Below are 17993 nucleotides of genomic sequence, written 5' to 3' on the forward strand. Positions count from 1 at the left end.
GAAACAGATAGAAAGTTACATATACTACTTTAAAAAAGCTTACAATATTTCGAAGCTATATCTTTGAAAGTTTGAGTTTCTACTTATTATTGCTAAGTTCTACTCCCTCCCTTTAAATGTCAAATCAGACTCCTGGAATGAATGGTGAGTAAACTTCAACCAAGGACCACGTTCAGCCATGACTGCATTTGATTTGGCTCGATGGGCACATTTATATCTTAACTGGGTGATAGCCACATTTACATCTTAAAAAGAGAAAACAAAGGTATAAGGTTAACATCACATATAATTCAGCCTTCTAGAAGGCCACAAGAGAGTCATGCATCAGTGAAGGTTTTTGAGATTTTTACCTCCCCATAGTAGGCATTAACTCCAAAGCAGGCTATAATTACTTAGTGATCCTGCCAATATAATGCATATTTCTATTGAACTGGTAGTGATATTCGAAGAAAATTCTTCATTAAAATCCCAGCTGAGCTCCCAGCTATTAGCCATTATCAACTGCCAGCCATGTGAGTGAACCACTGTGGATGTCTTGCCCAGTGATGTCCTCAGATGTCTTTGACCATAGTTGCTAGCTGGTCACAATCACACAAGAGACCCCAAATGAGAACCTTCTAGTTGGGACCCTTCTAACCACAGACACCCATGAGAAACAATGATAAATTATTGTTTTAAGCCACTGAGTTTAGAGTAGTTTGTTTTGGAGAAAACAGATAATTGGAACACGGGGCAGGAGTGGAATCTGAGCCCAAGGCATTGATGGATCTGCAACATTTTGGAGGCAAAAAAGATGGAGAAGTAAAATAGATAATTTCTTCATTCATCACGTGAGACACCTTTGGATGAATCATAGCAAAGGGATCTTATGTGTAGGAAACCACACACTGGATTCTGGAGGAAAATGTATACAATTATCATCTGTATACAATAAACTTGGAGAATCATGTACCTGCTACAAGTTTTCAAGATCTTCAGGACTCTATACTGTGGCCCTAAGGGCTTTGTGTGGGACCAGGTAAGGAACACAGTCTCTGGGGCAGAATGATGAGATATGGAGGAGTACTAGTTACACAGATCTGAATGCCAATGAGACTTACCAATAAAAAGAATGTGACTTTTGAAATCTAAACAGGTAGGCAATGTAAATTATGAGGTTTGGTGGACCATTCTACTTATATGCATTTTATGGTACTGCTTCAGCCTAGGTTGATACATGAGGAATCAAAAATGTACTCAGATTCTGGGGATCTCACATGGCTCATACCCTTTTGAACCCATCCCAGTTTGGAACCTTCAGAAGGAAGGACTTCCCGTCCCTTTTTATCCCTTGGAAGTAATCCTATGCTCTAAGACACTATAGAAATTCTAGGCAGTCCCAGACTTCCCAACATCTACTCATTTTTGTCCCAGGGTTTGCACTGCTGAACCATTTATTCACTCATCAACTGATTCATTCAAATACAAAGAGAAGGAAGAAGAATTCGGAAAAATCCAAATGAATAATTTCCAAAAATCCCTATTAGGATTTGATTGTAATTAGCAATGCAAACATGTAAAAGAAAAAGCTATTGAGCTCAGCTTGGGTGATGAAAGGAGGGGAGAGCACTACAACTAACTTTTATTCTAAAGAATTTTTCTCTAGGTCACTTTTCTGGGGGTTGATACCTATGGGAAAAGGAATTTACAAATGAAAAATGTTACATAGTCCAAATTTTGAAAAATTTGCGGTCTATTTTCATTTGCTTCTGGAGATCTTTATTCACTGAGTTAAAATATTTTTTGAAAAATGAATATTGTAAATAACTCATTAACCCTCAAAAATCCAGAAGATTATTACTTATAATACTTTTTTGAGTATTAATGAGACAGTGAGAAGGGAATGGAATTTGATGTTGCAAACTAACAAACTTCAGTTACAAAGACTTTCTTACCATGATACCTGTATGAAGCATTATATAATGCACAGTTTGAGTGACATCAGCTGCATGAATCAAATTGTGATACGGATTTTTGTACTTGCTGTAACCAACTTCTAAAGCTTCTGCAAAGGCAATTAGGCAACAAACAGGAATCTGCAGAAAGTAACAATTATGATTATATTTTGACCAAAAGAGCGGCACTAAATCAACATGAGCACAAAGATGTTTGGGATGGGATACATTAGTGAGTCAGATGTGGGCAGTAGTTTCTTAAAGTTAAATGTGGATTGTTCTGAAAAAACACTTCATTAACCTGTCAGTTTTCAATGCTGAGAAGGATTATAACCCCCAAGTGTTTAATTAAGATAGATGAAATAACAGTCTTACCCATATAGCAATCTTTAAATCTTGTATCTTCCAGAGTCAGATAAGAAGGCTAGTTCTTAAAGGGGTAAAATTTTCCAATTACAACTGGTGAAGTCTAGTTTTTCTATCGGTAATTCAAGGGGGTTAAAATAAATGACCTCCCAGTAAATTCTAACTCTAAAAATAACATGATTCCATAGATACAGGCTCAGAAATCTGAATCAAATCTGTTGCTGAGATGGCTCTAAGTGAAGTTAATTAGAAACCCTTTCATTTCAATTTAAAAAAAGCTGCCAATAATGGTTCATTCTGCATTTTAGGAAAATCATATTTCTTTAAGTCATAGATTCCAATCTTTACATGAGTGTTCTGTGAATAATTCAGGGGGATGTTTGTATCTTGTTGGAATGAGTCTATCATGGCCTTATGATACCCCAGTGGATATACAGAAATGTCAGTGATTTGTAGAGAATGGCTATATCAAGTGGTGAACTCGTCCCCTTAGTTCTGTGATCTGACAATCCAGAAACATTTTTAAATGAATTGATTAATGACCCAAAGTTCTGCATTTTCATTCTTATTCAGATAACTCATTCTAAGAGCATTTTACTTTTGTTCCATGTTTCTGACCTTGAAACGGTTGATAAGATCATATCTGGTAAATAGTTCATAAATCATAAACTTCAGACTATGTTCTCCACTTGCTTCATTCAAGGCAAATACATCAAAAGACCATTTATCAACATCCTGTAGGAAAAAAAGTAAATATTTTAGTTGGCAATATCATATGATTCTGTTTCTTTCTATGAAAAAATTCTTGGAAAGCTCAGGCATTGTACATCCAGCAGGTCAGATTTCAATTCAGCACATCAAACTTCATTTTTACCAGTGTCTGATGTGACAGGGACACTTAGTATCTGTGGATCCGCAAAAGTGAGGTCAATAATGCTTAAGATCTTCCCCTTAATCCCAAGGTTATCCAATATGATGTAGTAAACCTGATAACTCTATAACACTGCCCATATTCTTAGTCTCTCTCCAAATGCATGGCATAAATCATTTTCCCAGAGTGGGCCTCATTTCAAGGTGGAATTGCAGGTTATGTGGGTGATGTAATTGAGAGAGAGAGGGAAGATAGCCCCAATTTATCATTCCCACCCATCCACCCACCTGCTACGTTGCTTGAAATTCTACCGTTTAAAAGTTACTAATTTGGTTTAAAGATTTGATATTTTATGTCTTTTTTTTTTTAAGATGAAGATGCCCTAGAGAGACAGAGCTCTCTCTCTCGGTAGAGTACTACTACCTTATTACTCACTCTAACCTTGGCTGATTCATTTTTACTTTCTACCAGGGCCAGATTGTAAGATAAAGGAAGTGGGTCTCTTGATTGAGGGGGAGGTTAGGAATTTTGGCATTTCAGGCAATTCCCCGGGGAAGTGGCCAGGCCTGTAGGGAAATAGATACCTAGGAAAGTCCCCCCTAACTGTGGGAAAAGAGGGCAATGAGCAGGTATATGCAACTACTCCAGCCACCTCACGACTTTGATTCAGGTAATTCCAGGACAAAAACTTGCAGAGGGGTCCACAAAATGGACTTGTAGCAAGTGGTATCAGTACATTAAGGAGGTATTAAGTATATCAGTACATTAAGGTAAAGCTTGAGTTGCAACAGTAAATAAACCACTGAAACTTAAAAATATACATAAATACAGCAGAATCAGTTCTAATGATTATCATAAATTATTAGTAGAGGAGGTCTAGTGTTTGCATACACACAACAGGTTTAGTATTGAACAGTAAGTGGACAACCTTAAAGCTATACATTAATTTTGAATTTGAGCAGGCCCTGTTTAGAACTTCATTCATTTAACACATTTCACAGAGGCCAACAATACATGCTGTAACATGCGAAACTAAACTGAAAATCTGATAAAAAGTATCCAAACCATCTCTTAAAACTATTTCTTTCCACAAATAGCAACAATAGCATCAAACGTGTTTTTAATCATTTCAAAACACCAGTGAAATATTTTTTGGTTTCCTTGGGTACCTTTGTTAAATTCCTTGCGTTTGGCCCTAATTTGATCCTGAAATACTTGCTTGATCAGTTTGTAAATTTAAAAATCTCTCAAAGTTCTGTTAGAAGGCATTTACCATCAATAAAGCTCAAAGGAGACCAACAAATCTCACCAAATTCCAAAGCTAACACAGAATTAGTTCAGAATGTTACAGGCTGCTATTTACAGTTCCCAGTAGGGGTTTCCCACTGAGTAAAAGCTTAGCTCTCCATTTTGGGGGATTTTTTAAATCAACAATGGTGATTTACATCTGTAAACTACTGCAGATGCTTGGCTTTTACTTTGTCAGATTGAGAACAAACAAGACAAGGAGGTATCTCAGGAAATTAGAATTACTAAAACATTCTTAACTTAGTGATAATTCTCTTCAACCTGTTAGTTCATGATTTCCCTACACTACATTTTAGAAAAATGTTTACATTCTCTCATACCAGAATACTCTGTTAGCTGGTTTCTAAGAAAAATAAATAAAAATAAGTAATTTTCATGCCCACAGTTCAGGAAATAATGAGGAAATCAAAATCTCTCAAGAGCCAAGGACTAATTAATATCTGATAATGTGACATTTCAGTTATATACTTGCCTCTATTATCGCTTTAGAAACATGAATATAAAAAAGCTTCTTAGAAAAACAAACTACCTTTTTAAATGAATAAGATTAAAATCTAATATGCAGCAGAGAAAAAACAAATGCAAAGGGGATGCTTTAAAGGAAATTAAAGAACAAAAGAAAGCAATATAGATTTAAACTAGGAAAGGAGTTTAATAAATCAAAAATAAAATAACCCAGTATATTCTGTTGCTAGTATTCTTTAAATTTGTGGTTAATACAGGAAAACCACCATAAAACTGTTAGAGGAGACAAAGTTGAATTTCCTACCCAAATTAAGTGATGGAATGAAATAAGGAATGTAGAACGATGAGCCTACAAAATGCCTCTTTAGTAATAAAGTCTAGGAATAGTGTGCGCATGCACACACACACACACACACATGCAATGGGAACAAGCAAGTCAAAAACTTTCAGAACTTCAGATTTTCAACTCTAGTTATTTCTAACACATATAATACTGCCATTGGGCCTCAGACTAGGGCAGCCACAGGGAAAGCCAGAGACAAAAGATATGAATTTCTTTTTTGTTTCCTTTCTTAATTTTATCTTACTTTTTATATTTTCTCGGACCTAAAATTCTAAACAATTTTACTCCATATAAGTTTTGCCTTTAACCATATTTGACTGAAATATCTGTTTATTTATAAAGCATTTAACTCTTTCATAATATACAGTAACAAAATATGTGTATTCTGACAACTGCTGGTGCCATCTCAAAATTGAATTCAAGATCCACCTAAATAAAGCATGAAGAAGAAGAAAACATCACACACACGTGTGTGTGTGTGTATATGTATGTATTGATATAGTTTGTTAGGGTAAATTGATCCTCATTTAAATCTACAATGAGTCATGACTTGAAACACATGACATTTTGTAAATGGTTAAAATATTTTTTACATTCCAACATGTAAGCTGCAGCAAAGACCTATTCTCATTTTCTCCTAGTCCTTTTAAGGAGATTAGAAAAAATGACTAGTTGAAAAACTAAAGTAATTGAACATTTTTTTTACCTTTAATGTTACTATGACAGCTTCTGGATATGTCAACCCAACCATGTGATAGGATTTTCTGTACATTCTGAAAAAGAAAAATAAGTGTATATGTAAAAATCAGTTACTCAAAGTTTTCAGCTATTCCTTAAGAACAAAGAAAAAATTACCTTTGATGTGTTTACCTTGTATCATGTCACAGTCTCCCTTTGTGGCAACAATGATAACTATTGTCACCGCTTATTAAGCATCTACAATGTGACAGATACAAATAGTACATTTGCATCACAACCACAAAGTCAGTGTGATTTTAGATTCTATGTGAAGAGGTCTTTCCCTAAACGTCATCTTATTGAAAACAGAGACTGTCCTTTGCACGGGCAGCAACAACACCTTTTAGCATGCCACCACATGCATGACAGCACAGTAGTCTTGTTTTGTGTCTATTTGTGTTCCAAAATTCTCAGTCTGGAAGCTGAATGTCATGGAAACGTTTCCTTGATAGGTTTTTCTTTCCACAGAGTAAAAATTATAGGAGGGAATATGCACTATCATCAGAATTTACAGAGCCTTTTTTTTAAGTTAAAAATATTGGAGGAGAACATATTGACAAAAATTGCTTAAGTTTGTTCAAATTGTCATTTAATATTATTTAATAAAGATTATCCAGAAAGAACAGGGTGTTTCTATTTTTATAGTAGCATCAATAACAAAAATATTTTTTTATTAATCAGTAATTTGTTGGAGTTTTCCAGCTTCCAATGGACAACCAAGATGACTTAAACCAAATATAAGAAACTCCTCCATTGATTCATGCAAAAATAGAATCAACATGATACCCTAATGGGTAGAAATAGCAACAGGTTTCTAATCAGGACTGAAAGGAACATGGCTCCTCCACAAAGTCCTGTGAAGAAAGAATTTAACTGATTATTAATCATGTCCCTTAATTTTTATATTGTTAGTCCACAAGCAAGCTGCAGTCCTAGGCTATACTGAAGTAAACTCTCTTCCCAAGACGCCTGGACAAAACCATAATTTAATGATTATATCTTTAATTTATATTGGGGGTCAATATAAGAAATATAAGAACGTAAGAAAATATTCTGCATCTTTTATAAAACCACTATGGGAGATACTAACCTTTTGATTCAATGTACCTTATATTAAAAATCCTTAAGATATTACTCAGTTTCTATGTACAAGCTATCATTTTTTTCAAGATAATAAAAGCCAAGTAATTCTTCATGTTTTCCTTTTTAATCTTCACTTCTTGGAAGCTCAGAATTAAAATATTGTATTTACTTACATAGAGACTAGACTTCCTTGATAAAGTATCTTTCCATTTTATTACAGAGACCTTGTTACTTTATTTCCATGTTCCCATTTTATGTTTATCTTAAATGACGTTAAATAATTTTTAGGTGTGGCAATCAGTTATCATAAAAATGTATCCTTACCCTCTATCTCAATTGGAAGATTTCTTATAAGAAAAATACCTGTGTTAATTACTCCACTGAGATAGGTATAATTATTCTAATAATGCAGGGCAAGGAAACTATTTAATCACACTACAAAAGACCCAGAAAATAATTGCTGTCAGTAATGATATTTAGTTCCTTTTTTTTTCTTTTTTTTTTTCAGGAAACAGTCTTTTCTATTTTTTGAATCATTACTAAAAAATTGAAGTACGGGGGAAATGGAAGGATGATGGGCGAGGAAATAAAAAGGTCAGGAATAAGGAACCTTAAAAATTAAATAACTAAATCAGTGTGACTTCATGGCACAAAAGGCAGTATGATGGAGCAAAGAGCACACATGCTTTGGATCGCAGGTTAGCCAATCACTAGTGTGACCTCTGGAAAGCTATTTAATGTCAGTCATCTGTAAAATGAGGATAATTATATGCTTTTTATGAAGAGTAAATGATATAAAGGCCTAGCAAAATATTATAAGTACTTGATACAAGAAAGCCGTTATTATCAGTGTTATTGTTCTCATCAATACCATTGCCTCCAATTCTGACGTTCTTCAAGGCTCTTTGGACTCAGTGAGAACTTTGATGTTTCTTAGACTTGTAGCAGGTTGAGAAATGAATATCCCTGTATATTCTCATTATATGGAATGTAAAGAAAGACAAGGAAGAAGATTACTCATCCAAGGAGAAGGAGAAACTTCCCCATTATCATTTTCTAACACTATAATTGGGAATAGCATATTAGGATGAAAACTTAGAACTAGAAAATTAGGATGGAAAATTAGGACTACTCATTCTGGAATCAAATGAATGTGGGAGAAACCTTAATACAGTGGCCTCACACTTGAGTAAATAGTCACTATATTACAAGTTGCTGAAAAAGAATAATGAATTTCCTCTTCTCCTATAGGTGGTTAAAGTCCAGCTGGAAATACGGTAGATTATTCTTGGAAGGTTTTTACTACAGTTACAAAATATAATTCAAAACCTTAAAAAAAACCCACTATCTTATGCCAGACACAGTACTAAGCAAGAGACTATTCAGTGAAGAACAAGAAAAATTTCATGGGGTTAATTCAGTGGCAAAGAGGGACAATAAATAAGAAATAATATATGATTAAAAACAGCACTAAATGCTATGAGGTAAACCACTGGTTGGGATAGAGAAAGTGATGAACAGTATACAGAGTAACCAGGAAAGGCCTCTGGAAAGATAGAAAGGGCTAGCCAGAGTGAAGGGTGGGGAAAATCATTTCTGATAGAGGGAATAGCAGGATTACTGGTCCCAAGGGAAGCAAGAGTTTAGGGATATTCATGGAGTTGAAATCACACTAGTAAAGATATTCAGGTAAGGGTGGAGTAGCATTAGATGAGTCTAGAAGGTAAGGGGGCCTAGTCATGCAAAGCCATGATACAGAAGTTGCCTTTAATACCAAGTGTAATGGTATATCAAGTGAAATGTTAAAAACAATCAGATGGTTTTAAGCTTAAGAATGACAGGAACTAATTTATATTTTAAAAATCACTACAGAATGACTTGTTTGGAGAGGGCAAGTGAGGAAGAGTTGAAAGCTATTGTCATATTTCTGATGGCAGGTGACAAAGGCTCAGTTTGGGGTTGCAGGAGTGGAGTTGAGAAAGTGAGTAGGCTCAGGATACACCGGGGTAAGCAAATTGCCTGGACTTGCTGAGGTATTGATTCTTGGGAGGGGCTGCTTGAGAGAAGACTCAAAAAGACTTTCTAAGTTTCAAGACTGAAGATGATTGTTTTTGAAAATTCAGGATAAACATATCTCACTCTGTTTACACACTTACTAATGGGGATTCAAAAGTAATTTAAAAATTTCATTTCCATGTGTTTTTAGCACATTAATTTCTTTAAGACTGCTTGCTAATTTAGTTACCTTAAGTACGTTTTGATATTTCTGTGTAGCATATAAAAAAACTGCAAGTTTAACGTGTCAATATATTTCACAGAATTTGTCTTGATTTTTCTATTTAATGGGAATGGAAATTTAGTTGGTTTACTTTAATAATTTACATTTCTTTTCAGTTTGCCAAGTTCTGCAATATTTTCTTAAACAAAAAAGACAAAATATACATTCCTTCATTAAAGCAAACATGCACTCTTTTTTCTCTGATTCTCTCACTGACTTTCTGAACTATGATTTAGATGTTTTCGAATTTATATTAAGGAAAATCAATAATGTCATACACTTGCCTAAGTTGTTTTAAAAAATAGGAACATAATTACAAAAATTATTTCTCTCCAGCCCTCTCTACCTCTCTGTTTCAGATTTCTGGTCCCACCTGGCAGAGCTGGGAGCAGTTTATGCACTAGGGGTGGGGGGGTTGTCATCTCACCTAACTCATCATGATTATAAGCTCATAATGGTTATTATGAGGGTTCTTTTATCAAAGCCAACTAGATATAGTCAAGAAGTAGTCAAAATAATTTGAATAATCACTGAGTGGTTGTTATTTTGGGTAATATAGTCATAAACCAAGATCCTAGATGCTTCATGTCTTATGGTTATAATACATCTTTAAATCACTTCGAATACTTCTTGCAATGCATTGTCATTTAGATTTTTAGAAACCCAAGAGTGCTTCTCATTGTTCTGTTAGAAGAAGAAAACGAAAGTTTATGAAGTTCATTAGAGGTAATGACTAGAGATGTCTGAAGATAAAAAATGATGTGGTCTCCCTTAAATTTAATTTTAGATACATTGATAAAAAATTTCTCTGTTCCTCGATTTTATTTGTTTCAAAAATGTTAAAATAACCTTTTTATGTATAATTTAATGTAATGTAATTGTTTTTTAATCCAAGGGATTTCTAAGAACTAGTTTTCAACACTGTCAGATATTAGATGTTATTTCAGGTCTTTTCGTAGTTTTAGTTCTGAAACATCTTGTTTCCAGACAGAAAAATAAGCTGTCCTCTTAAAGGCTAAAGAATTTAAATTGGTTAATATTAACATGTATTTCACTTTAGAAACTCTGGTGTTTCTAGGGGCCAGCAAGTGACAGAAATGCTTCAGTGACAGAAAGGTTGAAAAGTTCTTCAAGGAAAGTGGACATGAGAGAGCTTTCTTCCACAATGGTAAGAGAATGGTCTTTTCTTTTTAGTGCCAAGAAAAGGCCTGCTTGATTTTGGTATGTAGTATAGAACTTATTTTATTGGGTGTTACATTGTATTTGGGTAAAATTAGGTGTAAAGCATATAAATGTATTATTAGGTGTAAAGCATATAAATGTGTTTATAAATGTATTACAAACAGTTATTCACAAAAGTTCATCTGAGGAGAATGGTCATTCAAAAGCCTTTGCTTTTAGTCTTTATGTCAATTTAAAAATAAATGAAAATAATAAATCCAGGACAAGATATTTTTGTTATAGGTAAATTCACCATAAAGTCCTAAATCTGTTCATTCCAATTATACTTATGATTACAGTTTTCCTCAATAAATAAAATACAGGACTCTCATAACTTTGACATAGTAAGTATATTTGCTGTCTTTTAAATTTTGTCTTGAGATACCAACAACTTCACTTACCTTTCCACAAAAATTCCAGCTTGAACAGCATGCACAATGCTCCGAAATCTTGGTTTTTCCTCAGATTTCTTTTTCATCATCCCCATTTTCCGTGTAAAGGTAGAAGCCAACCAGTCCCGGACTTCCAAGGGGACCGAATCCGACTGAATGTCACTGAGCTCATCATCAGTATCCAGCAGTCTTCTACAAAAATTTACAGTGGTTAAAGTTTAGTAAAAAGTGAAGAAAAACTAATAACAAAACAAGCATGGCAATAGGATTTAAAGTATAGCAAGTCACTCTCTGATCATCTTTTAATATGAACTGTCTTAAAAAATGATTGGGTTAACATTTTGAAATCTCTGAATTTCTCAAATTGGTCATCTTCTGAGGGCAAAGACTAATGGACTTGAACATTTGAGCATTCCCAAACATTTAAGTACAATGATATGAGTCTGGAGATATCGGTTATATTAATATATTTATAATATATTAATATATAATAATATATTATTTCAATAATAAATGAAACTAATATAAGATAGGGAAGAGAGTTCGTAAACAAAGGTCTATTAAAGGAAGCAACTGGAGTGGAAAGAAAAAGGGGAGTCGAAGCTATAAAAGTTGTCTTATATTTAATTAGCTTGTGTATATTTAGTACAGAAAGTACATGCTATTTGAATAAGGCCTTGGAGTTTACAGAAGTCATTCACATGTGTTATTTTATTTGATGGGTATCCCTAAATTTTAGGAAAATAATAACTTGAAAAATAAAGATGAAAACAAGTGGATTATTTTGAAAGCTAATTTTAGGTGATTTAGCCAGTGTCAGGTGGAAAAGTTAAAGCAAATGATGTCTTGAGGGTGGAGATCTGATGGGCTTAGAACTGCTGGCTGAGGAAATCAGCTGTGTGAGGAGGAAGTGACCAGGAGCTGAAAGCACTGCCCTGCCACTCTCCAGTATAAGCTCCAGGTAGATGATGTGGACAGGACTGACCAGTAACAATAGCTGCATTAAGGGTGGGCAGCTCCAGTGATCCAGAACTTCCTAAAGGTCTGAACTGGCAAGATAGTGTGAAAGGCTCCCCACAAAATACAAAAAGGGCTTTACAGAGCAATTGAGCTTTGCCTTCAGGAAGAATACAGGTCAGCTCTGCCCTTTGCTTGACTAGGTTTTTTCCTTGTTGGCGCACCAATTTAATAACTCAGAGCTATTTTCGGCGCACTTTAGCTTTGACCTTTGGGTTCCATTCGCGCTAGTAAATTTCTTTGCACAGAGTGAGGCCTAAGGATTATGAGCCGATGGAAGGAAGGTAGCCAGAGATGACAGCGAGTGCTACAGCCTTCAGAACAAGTCACACATCATCTCCAGAGAGCAAAAACTACCAAAAAGAGACTCAAAAGATAATATGACTTCCTCTATATGCTACTGTTTATAAGCATATCGATGTCAGTCATTTGCCAATATTTATTTTTCATAGTACTAAATAAGTGTGAATGCATTTATGAAATGCCTTATGAAAAACTATATACAACTTAAGTGCTGGAGTTGTAAAATTATATTTATACATATGAAGATAAAAAAGACATATTTGGAAGTTAATATTGAAGCTGGGACGAAGTGAGAGAGTAGCATTGACATATATATACTACCAAGTGTAAAATGGAAGGCTAGTGGGAAGCTGTTGCATAGCACAGGGAGATCAGCTCGGTGATTTGTGTCCAACTAGAGGGGTGGGAGGGAGAAGCAAGAGGGAGCGGATATGGGGATATATGAATATGTATAGCTGATTCACTTTGTTTGTTGTACAGCAGAAACTGACACAGCATTGCAAAGCAATTATACTCCAATAAAGATATTAAAAAATATTGATTAATACTTACCCTAAATCATATTTAATTCTCATTTGGCTCTTACGTTTGGATGACTTTCGTTTATACTTAACACATGGGCATCGTAATTCAAAGCAAAATATTTTTTTTCTACTTTTGACCATTTAAAATTAGATTCCTTAGCCAATTACGGCAAGTCACTACACTACATGGTTTGAAAATTTCAGGGCTTATGCCATTTCTATTATTCCTCATGCAGTGATCAAATAAAACCACAGAGCAGGACAGATGGAATGGGAATCATTGTGCTATAATCCTGTGATGTCACCATGCTCCAGGAATTCTACTGCTATCTTGTTTTATTAGCTACTCTAAGTACAATGACAGACACATAGTAATGGTTGTCAATTGCTCCTTTGCAAATCTGATGTGGATGACTTTAGGGCTATATGTCCTAAAATCATAAATTATCCATGACAGATCATCAAATATGACAAAATTAGCATATGAAAATGAGAGTTCATATAGGGATGTGGTACCCAGGAGTCTGGCAATCCCTTAGTCATGATGCATGATGTCATTTATTGAAAATGAAATAAGATATAGTTTCAGGGAAAAAAGAGTGGTATAGATTAATTAATGAATATAGAAATAAAGGAGGAGAGTACATAAAGAGAAAAGCATGAAATATTCTATTGTATAACTAAAAAAGGAAATCTTGGAAAAACAAAAAATACCTCTGTGATGGTTAATTTTATATGTTCACATGGCTAGGTTATGATGCTTAGTTGTCTGGTCAAACACCAGGCTAGATGTTGCTGTGAATGTATATTTTAGATGTGATTAACATTTAAATCAATAGACTGAGTAGAGCAGACTACCCTCCATAATGTGAGTGGGCCTGATCCAATCAATTAAAGGCCTTAAGCGGTAAGGCGGAGGTCCCCCAAAGAAGTAATCCTGCCTCCAGACTACTTTCAGACTCAAGATTGCAACATTTACTGCTGTCAGAATTTCCAGCCAGTGTCAGCCTCCTTTAAAGTATAAGTCAGACCATGTCAGTGCCTAATTCATACAGCCCTAGGTAGCTCACCACAAGCTATGTCTCTACCTTTATCTTTTAACAATTTCCACCTTATTCATTTTGCTTCAGCAATGCTGGCCTCCTTGGTATACTCAAACCTGCCAAGCTTGCTTCTGCTCAGGGTCTTTGCACTTGCCATTCCCTCTGCTTAGAATCTCTTTTTCAAGATGTGTGGATCATTTCCTCACTGCATTTAGGTGGAAAGGGCTTCCTTGACCCCGCTACTCAAAGAGTAAACACTTTTATTATCTTTATCCTTCTATAGACTTCTTCTTAGCACTTACCACTGCTGATGTCATGCCATATGTTTATTAGTTTGTTCATTCATTTTATGATTTATCCACTAGACTGTAAAGACCTCAAGATCAGAGAGTCGGTCTGTTCTTGTGCACTGTTATATCACCAGCATGTGCAACAGTGCATGGCACAGACTGGGGGGATCAACATCTAGAAATATTTACACTAAACTATTACAAGTGACTATCTTTGAGGAGTGGAGTGAGAATGGAGATGGTATAAGAAAGTTTAGTCTTTTAGAGTCCCATATTATTTGATTGATAAGAGCAGCAGCATCCTGGGAGTAGTTCACTATTGTTAATCATCTCTTCATTGCCTTTAGGTTAATTTGCCCTTGAACAATCTCTTTACAATTTCTGAGGCAAATTATAGGGAAATGTATATTTGACATGGAAAAGATATTAGAAATTTTTCTGGATTAAAGACTTAAATGTAAGACTGGATACTATAAAACTCCTAGAGGAAAACACAGGCAGAACACTTTTTGACATAAATTGCAGCAATATCTTTTTGTCTCCATCTCCTAGAGCATGGAAATAAAAACACACACACGCACAAACAAATGGGATCTAATTAAACTTAAAAGTTTTGCAAGGCAAAGGAAACCATAAACAAAACAAAAAGACAACCTACAGAATGGGAGAAAATATTTGCAAATGATGTGACTGACAAGGGATTAATCTCCAAGATATACAAACAGCACATACAGCTCAATAAAAAGCAAAACAAAACAAAACAATCAAAAACTGGGCAGAAGATCTAAATAGACATTTCCCCAAAGAAGGCATACGGATGGCCAAAAGGCACATGAAAAGATGCTCAACATTACTAATTATTAGAGAAATGCAAATCAAAACTAAAGTGAGGTATGAGCTCACACCGGTCAGAATGGCCACCATCAAAAAGTCTGCAAATAATAAATGCTGGAGAAGGTGTGGAGAAAAAGGAACCCTCCTACACTGTTGGTGGGAATGTAAATTGATGCAGCCACTATTCAGAACAGTATGGAGGTTTTTTTAAAAACTAAAAATAGAGCTACCATATGATCCTGCAATCCCACTCCTGGTCATATATCTGGAAAAAACTGTAATTTGAAAAGATACCTACACCCCAATGTTCATTACAGCACTGTTTACAACAGCCAAGACATGGAAACAACCTAAGTGTCCATCAACAGATGAATGGATAAAAAAGATGTGGTATATTTATACAATGGAATATTACTCAGCTGTATAAAAGAACCTATAAGGGAAAAGAATCTGAAAAAAAAAAGATATATATGTATGTATTACTGAATCACTTTGCTGTACACCTGAAACTAAAACAACATTGTGTATCAACTATACTTCAATAAAAAAATGTAAAAAAAGAAAAGATATTAAACATTTCTAATAGCATTTTGAATTAATGGCCCAGGAAAGAAACATTTTTAAAATTGTATGCACTGTTTACATGCCTTCAACCAAGGACCTCAGTATCTCTGTTAAGTATCAGTTATCAGAACTAACTCTTTCAGGCTCATCTATCAAGTAGAGTATGGTAAGAAATTCCTAATAAAGACACAAATAATTTGTATCAAACTATTTAAGATAATTTTTCAAGTTTGGATAGAAGAAAGTTGAAAGGCAGGTAGATAAAACAAATTTAAATGAATTTAAAAAATAATCCGACACACCTAATGGCACATATTTCTCCTCTCTCTCCCTTATTTATTTTCCCTTTCCGTGGCACTTGCCCTGTATACTGTTTCTTCTTCTGAGCACCAAAAGGAGCTCTTCAGATTTCATTTGACCAAGCTAGATAGGGCAGGAATGAAAACTATAGTATAATATCAAACAGTAATCCTGGGCTTTTGTTAGAGAATTATCAGAAACAATTTTTCTATACATTTATCTAAGATATGAAGATATCTAAATACTTATATAAGATTATGTCACATGTAAAACACGTGACTACATTCTGCCTTCATTTCATTTCTGACATAAATTTGTGCAAGAAGCTTGATAAAATGAGATCTCAAATACTATAATGAATCTTGCTTCCAAAACATCCAACAGCTCAATTGCTCTTCATCCTAGGGTTGGATGGCAGGGTGAGCAGAATTGCTTACTCCATGAGGGCTCTTAAAAATTAAGACTTTGTGTTTAAGAAACTTAAAACATGAAAAAAAAATCATTGGTACATTTTCCTTGGGAATTCTTAAAATGCACTATATAGAAAAGAACAATAGGAGTATATGTGTAAAATTTTAACACTATGGACCTCTGAAAAATGCTTCAACTGGTGTTTGATGCAACTCTTTTTTTTTAGTCCCAATGGAGTCAATAAAGCAGAAAGTGAGGGGTCCCTAAACGTAAGCTGTGGGTCGATGCAGGGCCGGCAAGCTGTGAAAACTGACCCTGCATCCAATCAGCGCAGTACTGATCTTTGGGAGCTATTTATACTCCAAATTTTCTCTTCAAATCAGATGACACAACTCCCAAAGGGCTTATATTTTGAACTAGAAAGTTTGTAGGAAAAGGGCATAAAGAAAGAGGCAGCCACAGAAGGAGAGGTCATGGGATTTTGACTCTTACAGTAATATCAGTGAGAATATTTCTGTCCACAGTACTCTTGGAAAATGGTTACACTCGTGTACCCACACAGTTATTTCCAGGCAATCGGTGCCCACATTTACACCTATTAAGTACTAAAATTCATCTGCCGGATACATAATTGCCGGAAACTGGCTTCTCAAGTTTGAAATTTTCTTCTTCCTGCTTTATTATTCTTATAAAGGAACACACTTCAACAAGAAACTAACTCATTCAACTCTGCCTCTAATATCTGCTGGGCTCAGGGTAGGAGCACATTTCTCCGAAATACCACATTAAATATTTAAAAGTTATATATCAAGTGAACAAATATGATATTTGTTCTATCCTTCTACCTTTTAATGTTTCATAAAAGTTTGACAAGTTGTATTGGAATTGCGAATTCTCAGCTCTTTGTGTGACAGGGCTGGGCCAGTGGACTATGGCTGGCTCTCTACACCTGCCTGCCTCCTGTTCAGGCCCTCACTATATGAGCAGGTGGACACCATGGCCCCAGTACAATCTCCATCAACCCATCATCCTTGAAAGCAGCTGCTTCTTGGCCACTCTTTAGGGGTGGAGGGGTGCACACACCAACAGTGTCCTGGGCCCCCTCAGGAGGCAAGACCTAAGGAGGAGACCCATGAAGACTTAGGAGACAGGCTAGGAGACCTTCGGGTAGAGGACTCTGGGGTCTCAGTGCCCAGGATACGGGATGCTTACCTACTACGAACCAGGCAAGGAGCCAAGGTTTACTTCATTTAATCTTCCAAGCTTTACTTCATTCCTTCCTCACTATGTGGGAGACACAATTATTATCAGTACCCCTATTTTAGTGATGAATAAATTGACGCACAGATACCCTAAGTGATTTGCTCAAATCATATAACCAGAAGTGGCCATGCTATTTTTTGAACTCAAGTCTCTCTGATTTCAGGGTCTGAGTTTTTAACTGCTGAGCTATCCCTAACCTCAAATGTGTGTTTTGCTTACTAAGTGCCCAGACTACCTTCACACTGAAACAATAAAAAATATCAGTAATCATTATTCTCCATCCCATCTCTACCTTGAAATTCAGGGTTAAAAATAATTGATCTTAAAGGAGTTTGGTCCACCAGAGTTTTGGTTGGAGGAAGCTTAAATTTATTTTCCATGATTGGTATGCTGAATCATTTTCTCAGAGAGAAATGTATCTGGATGGTAGAATTTCACAGTACTT

At 35.3% G+C, this 17993-nt stretch overlaps 1 protein-coding gene across 7 annotated transcripts in view; it reads right to left on the reverse strand.

Annotated features, from left to right (window-relative positions):
* PDE1A (phosphodiesterase 1A) overlaps positions 1-17993 on the reverse strand; it is a 351251-nt gene that overhangs the window by 85437 nt on the left and 247821 nt on the right. For all 7 annotated transcript variants that reach the window (XR_007478526.1, XM_033423689.2, XM_049712585.1 and 4 more), the window contains 4 exons: positions 11009-11191; positions 5994-6060; positions 2919-3035; positions 1935-2075 (listed from right to left, as the gene is read on the reverse strand). Coding sequence is in view for 6 of the 7 variants with exons in the window: in XM_033423689.2 (XP_033279580.1) it covers positions 1935-2075; positions 2919-3035; positions 5994-6060; positions 11009-11191 (508 nt within the window). In the remaining variant the exon portion in view is untranslated. The remainder of the gene's footprint in view (positions 1-1934; positions 2076-2918; positions 3036-5993; positions 6061-11008; positions 11192-17993) is intronic.

The sequence above is a fragment of the Orcinus orca genome, chromosome 7, assembly GCF_937001465.1.
Source record: "Orcinus orca chromosome 7, mOrcOrc1.1, whole genome shotgun sequence".
NCBI lineage: Eukaryota > Metazoa > Chordata > Mammalia > Artiodactyla > Delphinidae > Orcinus > Orcinus orca.